The sequence below is a fragment of the Micropterus salmoides genome, unplaced genomic scaffold (genome assembly GCF_014851395.1).
Source record: "Micropterus salmoides isolate LMB-PRFRI ecotype aquatic unplaced genomic scaffold, ASM1485139v1 Ms_hic_scaffold_5, whole genome shotgun sequence".
Taxonomy (NCBI): Eukaryota; Metazoa; Chordata; class Actinopteri; order Centrarchiformes; family Centrarchidae; genus Micropterus; species Micropterus salmoides.
In genome coordinates, this window is record NW_024044237.1 from 32,056,458 (window position 1) to 32,070,966 (window position 14,509).

Sequence of the window (14,509 nt, forward strand, 5' to 3'; positions counted from 1 at the left end):
GTCAAGCGGGTTTCCTCTCAACACATCATCGCAGCATTATTGTTCAGACACCACAAGACAACACATGTACGGTCTTGGTCATTTGAAGCATATAAGATTGGCATCAAAATTACAATATTTGCAGCTTCCAATAAAATAAAAGGAGTCAGAAACCTTTGAAACTATAGCTCTTTTTCGAGCTTGTAGTCCACTAACTACTCTTTCTTTCTAACTCATGCAACGACAGACTGTCATACAAGCTTTTTTTCCCCCTTTAACAACTAAGTATTGGCAGATATTTCACACCTCAAAGCTCATCCCAGCCATTGCGACCCTCCAAAAGTCTCCAAAAGCATGCCTTTCATACTCAGGACAGCTGAAAAGATTTTTGTATGTTGCATGAATGTCCATATAGCCCTCCAGTGAATTCCCAAATAACCTGACAAAAAGGATGCCTCAAGTTGTAGATGTCAGACTTGCACAAATGCAAGTACTGGAACAAGCAGAGATAGACCAGTAATTGAAAAGAGAGAGCTTACCCCACTCAAAACCATTCACTTGTGTCAGCACTTTGTGGGTGTTTTTTTTCTTCTGTAAATACAACACAGCCCTGGGAGCTTTTCAGCTGAGGAGAGGCAGCGGTATTTACCCGGTAAGTAGATAGCCCCTATTTACATTGTCACAGGTAGCCCTGCTGCATACCTCTCTTATTCAGACTGCTCAAGGACCAATAGATATAAGTTCACATGTTCACTCCCTCATACAGTGCCTTACCAACACAATCCCATTTCCAGCTCAATGCTTTATCACCTTGATGGCCTGTAATTTATCGCGGTCCAATGCAAGCTGCTACAGCATGAATGCACCCAATTCTACGTCTCTGTATGGGTTTGTGCACCTTCTCTCTGAATACAATTCTGCAGCCACAGTGTGGCTCATTTGTTCTGTTTTTGTGTCAAGAAGACTGAGAATATCAATAAGTGAGTCCCTAAATGAGTCCTCTGAGATAGGACTGACACTGCTCTACCTGGACGATACCCCCCAACCCCTACCACTACCACCACTCTCAGTCATCAGTACCTCTCACAAACAAACACACCTCCCAACTTCTAGCACTTGTGACTCAAGGGCTGACTGACTGGTGAAGAAATCAACCATTAGCAAGGAGTTGTAAGTAGATTCTCTGTAGCAAATTAATGGACCCTTGTTCATTGTATTCGGCCAAAGAGTGCAATCAAGGGCAAAGCTCTTAAAGAGACATAAACAAAACCAACAAAGCAATGAGGCTTTGTTGTCTGATTTTGCTGGGTTTTTTTGTTTGTAATGTTCTCTGAATAAGCTGGTTTCTGGAAATGATGTGAAATCAGCAGTGTATAGTTTGATGGATGTGTGAATGTTTTTGTCCAACAAATCAGATTTCAATTTCCAGCTCATGCTAATATTAGACTGGCATGTATCCTCCTACAGCATCTTGCTTGTTGTCTTTTTATCTGTCTTCAGCAGAAAAGCTACAGCATCAGTCATGTGTTCCGCTGCTCAGGATGACCTACGTATATGTGTACCCTTTCCTTCCAGTTGTGCAAGTAATGACCTTCTCCACTCAGTTAAACATTAACAAAAAAATGTCACAAAACATTTTAAGGAGGGAGAAAGGAGTGATGAGCATACAAAATGTCTGACTTTGACACCGGAGACCTTAAACCAGTAGATTAAGTTGGTTTAACTTAACCAAACCTTAATCAGAGAGGGTGCAAAGCAGAGTTCACACGTGTTGTTTGTGGGTATCGTGTTAATTTGTAAAGCACTGAGAAATTTCTATTTTGCTGTTTGGGTACGAGGACTTCTTGCTTCTTCCAATGGACAGTTAAACCACTTACGTATGGAACACGGCTGCAGAGCTTTTGGACTAAAATCTATTTATTTATTATTTAAAGTATGTTGTCAAGTTTCCTATTGCACTCACAGTTTGTTTTTGTTATTTTTGCTCACAGATTTAAGTTTATCTTCCTTAACCATGACCACCATGTCAGGTTAGGGAATAAGGCTGCAGATTTGTTGCTCACTGGGAAGTGACAAACCTCTGATCATGCACTGATCAATCCTCTCCCTTCTGTCATCAGTGATGTACTCTTGAGCACGGTACATCATGTAATGCTCAATTCTAGCTGTTCACAGCAAACAACTCAGTTCACACTGCTTGTGGAAGTGCTTGAGTTCATATTTTTTCTTCTGTCATGTTGTAAATCTGATACCATTGAGTCCAACAATCAAAGAATTAGAGTAAAATGAAAATTCTGCATTAATTATCATTTTTCTAGTCTGATCTAGATCATGAATCTAACATCTAATCCGAAATTAAACCATGAATATAAAATTGTGTTTTTCTTGGTATGTGTATCTCAGTGTTTGGTAATATGCAGAGTTTAGCTGAAAAGCAGCATGCATGCAAAGCAAAAAAGCCAGCGCATCCTCCTCCAACAGCACACCTGTAATCTCCTTTTTAGCTGACAAGACATCACAAAGATTTAGTATTATGTGTAACTTATTCTTATCTGGTATTATCCCCATTAAAAAGTAATTCTACTGAATCTCAGCTATGATATGCAGCAGGTATTCCTATTTCCCATGTGCGTTTGTTTGCATTTCTGTGTAATTACTGGCACACCCAATGTCTCTCAAAACGGAAAAATACAGGAGGGTAATAATTACATTCATATCTTTTTTGTGTCAGTACTGAATTTTGTATTTAAATAAAACCTACAACCAAGCCTATACTGTGCGTATTAGAGTTTTCTAACTCAAATCTGCAATGCTTTTACATGCTTCCAGGTTCCATTATTTTGTGTTTTCATTAAAACTGGTTCACTTTCTGTGTTTATACATCCTGGTGTGCATTTTGTGAAGTACATGATGTTTCTATTGCCCACACAACACAAATACACTGATGTAACAAGTGTACATTTCTGCCGATTTCATTTATTTAGGGCATGCTGATTTCAGAATGGAGTAAAATCTGAGAAAGTAGGACAGCTGTCTGATGTCACAATAAGAGAAGTAATCTGGACTTCTGTCATAGGATCGTATCCAGACCACAGAGAGTGATGTCGCTTTCCGTAAAAATGGCCTGTCATGACAGATCCAGCCCTGCACCAATCCCTGGGTGCTCTTCTTTCTCCACTTCTTCCTCACCCTCATCATCCTCTCCCTTTTCCACACTCTGTGGCAGTGTCACTAATTGATTAATTCATCTATATATCTTTTAAACAAGTTGCCCTTGGCTCAATGCCTTGACTTGTTATTATTGTTAGAGTATTCAGTGTGACCAAGTGGTCATTTCAGTTTAGCAATTAAAATGGTTTCCATGAGAACACAGGCAATTGGGATTGGGTGGATCGTGCCTGAAATGTTGAACTGTGCAAAAAAAATGTATTTCAGAAGCAGTATGTTTATATTTTCCAGAATACAGGGTTTAGTTCATACATATCAGGATTTGGTCATTTTAACCAGAGTGTAAACAAATGACACACTGTGAAAGTGCTTTCTCTTTTGTGTTTTTGTTTTTTTTGGCTTAAAAAGCATTTGGTAGTGCAGTGTAGTGAATCCAAACATGAATTCATAGCACTCTCCTCTATCACTGGGCAGGTGGAATTTATGTGTATGTTCTCACAAAGTGTTAGTTTCCTTCCTGACAGAGCGAAGAAAGGCTACGTTTCTTTGTGGTGGTAATGAGCTCTAATTATGATGGAAAAGGGTAACTTTATTTCACACAGAGAATGGCACCTCACATAAATTTAGAATTTTCTTTGTTTTTCTCGGAAAGGATAAAATGATTACATTACAGCCTTTTGTGCCACTGTCATTCTTCCAGTGTGGTGGCGTCTCCCTCATTGGTACAGTAAGCATTCTCAAAACAGCCTCTGCTTTGTCATGCCAGAGGACAGCAAAATTATATTGACGTCTTTCTTCTGCTCTTCTGTTAGGCTAATATATTCAGAATCACTGCGGTGTTGTTGGTATTGTGTGAAAACACCACTCCTCCCCTCCCCATCCTCTGTATTTCTCCTCATCGCTTCCCAATATATTTCTCCATCTGCAAAGGCAAATGAAACCAAACAAGGTCTGCTGCGTTCTTGGTGCCAAATTCATTTCCAATGTGGATGGGGCTCATAGCGGGATTATGTCATGATTGCCCAAAACAATCAAACCCAGGCCGTGGGACTGCAGACTGAAGTGGTGCTGCACTGAGCATCATAATCATCATAACCTTGAAAGACCTTCACTGGCAGAGAGAAGAGAGTCAAGAGGACCTCTGAGTGATAGCTGTGCAGATAGCACCCTCTGTTGGTCATCTTGAAGAAAAACTAGTAATGGTGGGGGGGATGTGGGGGGTATGTGGGGATGGCGATGCACATTAAGATTAGCACAAAAGGCCCATCACAATACATGCTTTGACATCATATAGAATGAGACAAGAAGAAAACCAGTCCAATGAAAACAATATTGATAAATAGTTATCCTGATATATTTTCATGTTCAACTAACTTCAAGCAGAAAAGTAATCCTAATGGTGTCCATGGAAGCTTCTTCAATGACTCTTGTTAATCCCTGGACTCGTTTTTAAGAATACATGATCTTAGGTGTATATTAAAACTACTATAATAACCACCGTGACTGCTTATTATTGTGGATGCATATGTGTCATTTACACGGGGGACACTGGCGGGGAGGGGGTGGATGCTGACATGTCCCCACCACATTTTGAAAGATTTTGTCCCCATAACTTTTTGAAAGCATTTGTTAAAAATGTTCTGAAAATATCTTGCACCAAGAAATTTTAACTAACAAATGAAAATGCTTTGTAAAAGATTTATTTGCACAATAAAAAACATGCAATGCAATTTAAATGTAGAAGAAACAAATGAGCATTGACCAAAAAAAAGTAACTTCAGCTACAAAAAACAAGCTGCTGATTACTGCATTATATTCTGAAATATTTTTATATTTATGAATTGTCACCTAGCAGCTGAATTTCTCTTTACATAAATAAAGCAGAAAATGTCTCCAAAAACCAGGAAATTAAGTGTTTAATGCTCAAAATCTTCTGGAGGAGGACACCCAGACACCCCACTCATTTATTTCAGCATTTCATATTTATTAAAAATCATCTTGTTTTTGACAGTCGTCAAATTTTGTGGTACACTTGTGCCGTCATGCCCCTAATCTGTGCCTTTATGTCCCCACCACTTTTTAACACAAAGTGACGCCCCTTGTGTGGATGGATGAATTGGTGGAGTTTAATTAAACTGAAAATATAGACACATTCAATTATATTTAATAGGTAGAAAGAAACTTACTTGACATGAGAACAATATCATATCCCAGACTGAAATCAACAATTGACACTCTCTCATCAAAAATAACGTAGGGTGTAAGGCTATTTTTTCCAATTAAATTGTGTATGTTGTTCCTAAACACAAATTCAGAGGTGTACATACAGGGGCAGCTTATTTTGAACTTCAATAAACGTTTTATTTTGAAGATCTTGACTCCTCCCAGTACTTCCGTGTTTGCGTCGTTCTGTCCTGCGTGTTTCTGGCATAGACTGTGTGGTTTCTTGCTGCAGACTCGAGAGTATCTTGTGGCTACTGTTTTGAGATAAATAATCATGTCTTTGGAGGTGGAATCCGCAGAGTAAGTAGACCAGTTAATTACCCTTAAATTAAAAAAAATCGCCTGCTAATAACGCCACATTTGATCGTAGTGTCTGTTAATGAGGCCTGACTCATCCTTGCTGCAGTCCACTAGCGTTAGCGGGTTAAGCTAAGCTAACAAGCTAACTTACGTTCAACCCCATGGATGTTATTTGCTCTTGAATACCGAAGTGACGGTAATATCACTCTGAAGTGTTGCTCCGTTATTTATAATATCACATTACTTTGCATTTATAGTCGCCACGATAATTTAAAGAAAGTCAAGTTATGTGAGTTTGAATAAGTTAGCATTAGCTAACGCTAATGTTACACTGTCTCTTGCCACCATACACGGTAACGTTAGCCACAGAAACTGCTCCAACCGGAGATGTTAAGTTTAATTATTAAAGCAACGTTAAGCAGCAAACAAATTATTAAAGTGACCAAATTTGTTTCATACTAAATGTTCCTAATATAGTTCTTAAGTGCGATGTCTGGCAGTTCGGTATTTCTTAACTGGTGTTGAAATCAATGTTTGAGAGTCTAAACATAAATCTATAATCAAAAGAGTCGGCACATTACAAACTAAATGTGCAAACAATGCACTCTTTCTAAACTTCCACAAACCAGTCTGTGGCATTTAGAGATAAAACGCTATGAAAATATCATATCACGATTATAGTGACCAAAACTATCATGGTGATCAGTATTATCACTGTATTGTTCAAATGTGCTGATACACACACTGAAACTATTTCACCAAGTTTTATATTTAAAACCACAAATAAAATATTTTTTTATATCATCACATCACATGTAAATGCAATGACCCCATGCACAATTACATGAATACAAATGAGTTTGAAGAAGACAGTGATAGTAGTTGCAATGAGCCGAACAACTGACATAAATGCAGAGGAGTCTGCAGCGTTTGTCCTGTTAAAACACTGACTGTCAGATTTTACATACAACAACATATGTCGTTGGGGTGACTGAACTGTGCGGTGAGCGAATAGTCTGCAGACACACAATGAATACAGCAGCAGAACAACGTGTAGTGTTTTTACAAGGGTAGCTAACGCTGAGAGCTTCAATTTACAAGCTGTTAGCAAGTCAGACAGACAAACAAAAGCTAAAAGGGAACTCACCCTGCATTCACTATAAGGCAATTTTCTTCCATCAAGTTTCCCTCAGCACTCTTCTATAAAAACCAAATTGTGACAAGACTTCTGACAGGCTGAAAAATCTCCGTAGTGCTGTGAATTGTCATTGACCCAAACAAACCCACTTTGTGTGCTGCTCATGCGCGCCTGCTTTTGAGAAACTGTTGCAAACTTTGGTGAAAGCTCGACAGGTTTTTACTCTGAGTCTGGTATTCAAACACGGTTATAATGGCAATTAAAAAGTGTGCGGTAATCCCTAGTTGCATTTCTGTACTTCAATATTCGCTGATAATATTGGCTGTATGAGTTATCTATTGGGCTCTATTTCCTACCACCAGGGATGTTCCTAACCACTTATTTAACTTTGGAGGTGGCAGGAGGAAAACAAATGTTGAAAAGTCAATTGTTATTTATATTAATCTTATTACTAGATCCCCCAACATCTAGTTATGACTCCTTATTCAACACTGTAATTGAATTTGCTTCAGCTGACCTGTCTTCCAACATATGTTTATCCAAATGACTTGTGTTTTCCGCAGCGTGATCCGTCTGATTATGCAGTACTTGAAGGAGAATAATCTGCACCGGACTCTGGCCACGCTGCAGGAGGAGACCACAGTGTCTCTGAACACTGTGGACAGTATAGAGAGCTTTGTGGCAGACATAAACAGCGGCCACTGGGATACAGTCCTGCAAGCCATCCAGTCCCTCAAGCTGCCAGATAAGACCCTGATAGACCTTTATGAACAGGTGAGGTTTGGAAAAAAATTGTGGTCACCCAGGGAAGAGGCACATGAATTCATCCAATTAGCATAGCCATCTAGTTGGCTTCATCACCCTATGGGTTTATTCACATAGCTTGATTGCGCTAGTCAGTGAGGTTAAATGTAATACAAATAAGTTTGAAAAAAAGAAGTAAGAGGACATTAAACTCTGTAAGATTCGCCTTGAAAGTTGATTGTGGACGCCTTACTTATCTTATTCTAAAATTGTCATACTGTCCAACCCTACATTGAACTCATACTTGTCATCTAGCTGATCTCTAGGGGTAAATAGACTGTAATGGCGACATTCACACAGCCTTCAGGAGCAGGTTCAGGTTTCAGTATCTTGTCCAAGGCCACCTAGACAAGCAGGCTGGTGGAAGCCAGAAATTGAACGGCTCTACCTGCAGCTGCTTGCAGCGTTGTCTTTACAAAGACAAGTGTTGCAGTATGAGAGTTCTACCTGAAGAGAGGCTGTGAAGTCTTCATGTTCATGTTTCCACACACACTGTGCAATTTTTGCGGTGTGTGTGTGTATGTATGTATATATATATATATATATATAATAACTGTACAGTTTTATTTTATGTTACCATATTTCAATATCATCCTAAAGTTAATATGTTGTGTGTGTAGCTTGAAGGAACTACAAAATTTGTTTCGTTATGCAGCCTTGTGCTGTATAATGACTAATAAACTACCTTGTATTTGTATACAACATTATTTATCAAATTGGGTCGGACTTGATGAATTTAGCACAAGGATGCACATGTGACAACGTCCGTTTTAAAATAAGATGTCTATACAGTATGGAAATAAGATTAATTGGATTATATTCACAGAAAGTATAAAACACATTACCTTAGTACAATAAAAGCAAATAGACGCATGTAATTTACCGGACCATCGCTTTTTGTTGTATTCGGCCAAGAGTTTTCATTTCGGTGCATCCCTACCTCTTTTAGTTGATAAATTTTCAGATAAGTCAGTGTCAACAGATCTTTCATTGAAAAGAACCAGGTGGATCACGCCTGAAGTCACGCTTTCTCTGAGTTCTGTCTGTGTTGTTTCGTGACCAGGTGGTGTTAGAGCTGATCGAGCTGAGAGAGTTGGGTGCAGCCCGTTCACTCCTCAGACAGACCGACCCTATGATCATGCTGAAACAGACGCAGCCAGAGAGATACATCCACCTGGAGAACCTGCTGGCTCGCTCTTACTTCGATCCCAGAGAGGTGAGTCCAAACCAGATGTGTAACAAGATGCAATCTATGTTCTGGTATATTTCCATCTATCCAATCATTTAAGGATCAATTGGTCAGGTTGGTCATTTTGCTTTCGGCTTCTAAATATCAAACACCCTTCATAAGATACACAGGTTCACTGTTGAGCATTATTTAAGGGTGACTCCTTTTAGCTAATTAATGTTAGAAGGATTCTTCATCCTCACAAGAACAAATGATGGAAATGTAATACGCTACATATATCTGAATCTACCCTCAAAACTCAGATTGGAGAAATTCTGAATGTTGGATTAAGAGAATGTCTGAAAGATTACTGGAGTTTCTGATGTTTGTGTTTTTTTGTCCAGGCGTATCCAGATGGCAGCAGTAAGGAGAAGCGCCGGGCCGCTATCGCCCAGGCCCTGGCCGGGGAGGTCAGTGTGGTGCCACCCTCTCGTCTCATGGCTCTGCTGGGACAGGTAAATGATCTAGAAACCTGCAGGTGTGATTAGTGTCATTCCTCAATAACAGACTCACCCTAAAATAACTAATTTGCATAGTTCCCATAGTTATGCTTCTATCACATAACGAGCTGATGATAATTTTATTCTCTGTCAACATTCTCCTCCCATAGTCTCTGAAGTGGCAGCAGCATCAGGGCCTCCTGCCTCCTGGTATGACTATCGACTTGTTTAGGGGTAAAGCTGCCGTTAAAGATGTGGAAGAGGAGCGCTTCCCCACCCAGCTCGCCAGACACATCAAGGTACCCACACTGTCCCAAAGTATGGATCGTAGAAAGCAACACTAATGGGCTGTTTCACTGTTCCAGGTGGCATTCAGCCAAGCATACTGTCATCTTAATTTTACACTTCAAAGAGTTATGGTAAATTTCATTAATTAAATGTTTTAAGTGTTCTTACATGACTTGTTTTTCATCCCTGCACAGTTTGGACAGAAATCTCACGTGGAGTGTTCCAGATTCTCCCCTGATGGTCAATACCTGGTCACTGGTTCTGTGGACGGCTTCATCGAGGTCTGGAACTTCACCACTGGCAAAATCAGAAAGGTATCTTATGCAAAAAATCCGCTCTTAAAACAAATTTTCTTACTGGTTTAATATAACAATACAGGCCTGCTGACTTAAAAAAATGTGTGCATTGCATCCTTAAGGATCTGAAATACCAGGCTCAGGATAACTTCATGATGATGGACGATGCAGTGTTGTGTATGTGCTTCAGTCGAGACACAGAGATGTTGGCCACTGGAGCCCAGGATGGAAAAATCAAGGTGAAACGGTCCTTCTATTCCTCTTCTCTTTTATTGCTCTTACATCTTTTGTTACTATTACAGCTAAAAATAAAAATAGTTTGCTGAGCCGGTTGTTCTTCCTCTTGCACAGATGGATTACAGTGCTGTTTCTTTAAAAAAAAATTGTACACTCCAGCCTATGAGGAGTTTGTTTATTGTTGGTGAGAAAACATGAAAACAAAATTGTTGTCGTGTTAAGCACAATGCATGGGATTTCTTTTGATGAGGTGTCTAAAGTCAGAGATAAACAAAACCTTTTCTGGTATAATGAAATGTAATTAAATACAGCGCTGTCCAGCAGGAATATGTTGGGAATCTACTTATTCCCAACATATTCCTTCAACTTTTCTTTTGAACAAAAACATTATTTGTTTATTGATTATTGAAATGTAACTATGAGAGTTTAACATTTGTATAATTCATAGTTTTCACATGACGTCACATTCCAAGAAAACTCTCCCTTGGAGGGCAAAAAAGACGTCATTTTTTTACGTTGCCTTCAACCAATAAGCAAGTGATGCACTGTTTTTTTGCGTTGCCACAATGCTGGATGGTTGTTGTGCTTTTGAATTTACTAATCGAGGAGACGAGCCTGGGCTGTGTTAGGTGAGGGATTCCCCAGAAGGTAAAAGTAAACATTACCGCAATCGAGCGGCGGCAGGGACCTGGCGGTTTTTAACAGTAGAAATGTGGCAGCGGATGCTGTAACGTTATATGGATCAGATATGCCCAACTCTTGTTATGAACACTTGTGTTCATATCTTTCTTTTTCTTTAGTTGAAAGGTGATCCAAATAAAATTTGACTGCTTTTGCGGCTTCTCAACGGGGGAGTCGCGGTGTGAGCCGCTATGTTGGTCTGTTATTTTGCTCTCCAGGTCACCGCGCTTGTCACGTGAAAACTATGAATCGAAAGGCAATGCATGTAGTCAAAATTACAATATGGAATCATTATTTCCAGTAAATATAATCTTCTGTAATTTGATAGTATGAAGTTCATGGTACTCATGATAGTTGCCTGCGTGTGTCATGTTGCAAAAACAAATGAGTCCCTCTGTGTGCAGGTGTGGAAGATCCAGAGTGGTCAGTGTCTGAGGAGGTTTGAACGTGCCCACAGTAAAGGAGTAACATGCGTCAGTTTCTGTAAAGACAGCAGCCAGCTCCTCAGTGCCTCCTTCGACCAGACCATCAGGTAAACTCATATCTAAACAGAACACCTTTCACACTTTGTGGAGTTTGGAACAACAAAGACCAAACAATGACCTTTTTTTTTTTTTTTTTTTTTTTGGATAATTTTGTGAACATGCATTAAAGTCTCTATTTCTATTTGCTTAAGAATCCATGGACTGAAGTCGGGTAAAACCCTTAAGGAGTTCCGCGGCCACGCCTCATTTGTGAACGAGGCCACCTTCACTCCAGACGGCCACCACATCATCAGTGCTTCCTCGGACGGTACAGTCAAGGTGAGAGAAGCAACTTGCAACTATGGTATCTTTGTGTCTGTGTTATTCTGTGTGTGTCTGACTGTCTCATCTCACTGTGTTCGACCTGCTTCAGGTGTGGAACATGAAGACCACTGAGTGCTCCAACACCTTCAAGCCTCTGGGCACGTCAGCCGGCACCGACATCACAGTCAACAACGTCATCCTGCTGCCTAAGAACCCAGAGCACTTTGTAGTGTGTAACCGCTCCAACACTGTGGTCATCATGAATATGCAGGGACAGGTCAGTTTAAAATATGACTGCGCTAAACAGTCCAGCAGGAAACCAGCACTGTATTACGCCATGCATACTTCTAAGTGAGGAGAGGTTGATGAAATTGGCTTATGAGGTGTTATTTAAACCCCTTTCAGGCATGCAGTCTATACCATTTTCTGCATTGGATCAAGTGTGAATTGAAATTGACATTAAGGAAAATCTATATCTCCAATATCCCACATAGTAACATTTTATTTCAACCAAATGCTGCTGATGTATCTGTATCTGCGACTTGGTTACAGTTGCCTTCCTTGTCAGTGCTTTCGCAGGTGATTAGATAAACAAGCACTACAAGTTCGAAAAGCATGACTTATCTCACAGTCTTAATGAATATTAAATACATTACAAGAACACCAGGCAAGAACAGCTTCTTGCCTGCAATATTTTTGAAAATAATGAGATACCTTTCCGTTCCACCGGCACTGAGTTCACAAAATTGTCATTTTGAGCTCAGTGTTTTTTCTTAAATACTGAGTAATAAACATGGATTACTGTACATTTTTAAAGGTGTTTGCTTATGAAACGGCGCCCGCCTGCCCTTTTGTGTGTGCCTGAATGCACTTGTGATTCTGGCTGTGCAGATCGTGAGGAGTTTCAGCTCTGGTAAGAGGGAAGGTGGAGACTTTGTGTGCTGCACTCTGTCGCCCCGCGGTGAGTGGATCTACTGCGTGGGTGAGGACTTTGTACTCTACTGCTTCAGCACCGTCACCGGCAAGCTGGAGAGAACGCTTACGGTATGTTACTGCACTCAGAAGAAGAGATCAAACTGTTCAAAAATAACACAGCTCATTCCCACCTCTGCTGTGCTACAAAAAGTTCTGACTGTAAAGGTTTGATTGAAGGTGAGGTTGATGCTTGTTTGTTTTTCTTATGAAATGGCTTGATAAATAAGTATAGTCAAAAAAAAAATCAAACCTTTTATGATGCTGTAAAATACAATATACTGTATTTACAATGCACCAAATGGCCACTTACCAGAAAAAAGTCTCTGTGCATTGAAATGTTAGTACACATGTTAATACCATTCAATGAAGCCATTTTAAGGAAATTACCACTTGGCAAACACTTTAAATTGACACAGTGCATACAAAGGTTTGCTTATTTGTCTCTAGAGCAAGGAACTAACGCTGCCATGGGTTGAATTCCTGAGCAATTAGTGTAGCTAGAAATGCACAAACGAATGCTTTACTTAGGTCAAATGGTGAGCAAGTAAAAATAATCCTCACAAGAAGAATGTTAGGGTCTTAGATTATTTTTGTGTTGATGCCCGGCAGTAATTACATTTTTATTAAATTGACTTGGAACAATCTTGAGTTCTGATTGATCAATGAAGGTATGCCAGTTTTTTTGTTAATATTGTAACTTAATTTAATTTTGCTTACACATCTTGCTCCTCCCCACTTCAGGTCCATGAGAAGGATGTAATCGGCATCGCCCACCACCCCCACCAGAACCTCATCAGCACCTACAGTGAGGATGGTCTGCTGAAACTCTGGAAGCCTTGAGGTGTTGTTCCCAAACTGAGATTGGATGTTCTCACACAGTACCTGCTCTCCTCACTCTGGACACTGCCCTGCCCATTTTATTTGCTTTGTGTCATCACTGGGGGGGTCGTGGTTTTGTTATGTTAATGATCTCAATAACACCAGCTGCAAGTTTTTTGAAAATGTGTACAGGAGCTTTAAGTTTGTTTTTTTTACATTAAAGCTGTACAGCTGAATATTATCAACTAATGTCAGTTTAGGTGTTTGCACAGTAGAACCTCAGTTAGCTTAACCCGTAAGTCTGAGAAACTGTTGTCAGTTTGTCCAACAAATAAATGATTTTATGTGTATTTTACAAAGCAACATTGTTTGCTTTACAAATATGCTATTTATAAATCTGTAGGAGTTGGTGTCATGCTGTTTGAGTAGTGGATAGGAATTTGGGGGGTAAAAGGTGCTTCCATGTTTGTCGAGATTTCAAAAAGATCTGTTTCATTCATTCATCCATGATATTGTTTCAGTTACAATAAATAAGGTTCTGCTGTTCAACACCTCAGCTTTACAGACATTCAGTAACTTCTCTTTCTTTAAACTTCAGATACAGTAGGGGAGTTGTCAAATGTTCGCAGTGAGAGACTCCGTTCTTGTTTTGAAAATTCCACTTTTTTGTAAATATATTTTTTATTAGCAATTTTGTTTTTCCAAGAAGACCTGGTTAAATAGTTTTGTTTGTGTTTTTCCCCCTTCTTTTTAAGTTCCAACAAGAATTGAATGGCATCACACCCAAATTCCTTTTTTATATATATACATATTTTGTTTGCTGAAATAATTATAATAAAAGTTATTTCAACATAGAGAATCAAATCATACATTAAATTTATTGTCAGGAATTTTCCAGACTGAGTACATGCATTGAGTGAGTCTTTCCTTGCTGCAAGTACACATTTCCCATTAATATGTCTCGTCTGTGCCATTAAAGCTTTTTAACCAGAACAGTGAAGTGAGCATCTTTTGAATTGTGGTAACCTGTGGTGTTGGAGAAATGGAATATCGACAGAATTGAAATTAATCAGAATTTTTAGAATACAAAAAAGAAACAAGGACACCAGATGTCACTACAGCCATTACTAAACATTGTATGGGAA

At 39.4% G+C, this 14,509-nt stretch overlaps 1 protein-coding gene across 1 annotated transcript; it reads left to right on the forward strand.

The window, feature by feature from the left end:
* The first annotated feature begins 5,644 nt into the window (after window positions 1-5,644).
* smu1a (SMU1 DNA replication regulator and spliceosomal factor a) lies at window positions 5,645-14,357 on the forward strand. The gene is made up of 12 exons (XM_038699652.1): window positions 5,645-5,670; window positions 7,372-7,582; window positions 8,676-8,828; window positions 9,185-9,295; window positions 9,451-9,579; window positions 9,763-9,882; window positions 9,987-10,103; window positions 11,187-11,314; window positions 11,459-11,585; window positions 11,680-11,847; window positions 12,462-12,614; window positions 13,287-14,357. Exons 1-12 carry the CDS (start codon window positions 5,645-5,647, stop codon window positions 13,383-13,385), a joined length of 1,542 nt encoding a protein of 513 aa, XP_038555580.1. The 3' UTR covers window positions 13,386-14,357.
* The last annotated feature ends 152 nt before the right edge of the window (window positions 14,358-14,509 follow it).

Bases quoted from the DNA above. Each gene is read 5' to 3' on its own strand.
- smu1a (XM_038699652.1), top strand. From the start codon at position 5,645: ATGTCTTTGGAGGTGGAATCCGCAGA. The intron at 8,829-9,184 runs GTGAGTCCAAAC...TTTTTTGTCCAG, and splicing joins CTTACTTCGATCCCAGAGAG to GCGTATCCAGATGGCAGCAG. The intron at 12,615-13,286 runs GTATGTTACTGC...TCCCCACTTCAG, and splicing joins AGCTGGAGAGAACGCTTACG to GTCCATGAGAAGGATGTAAT.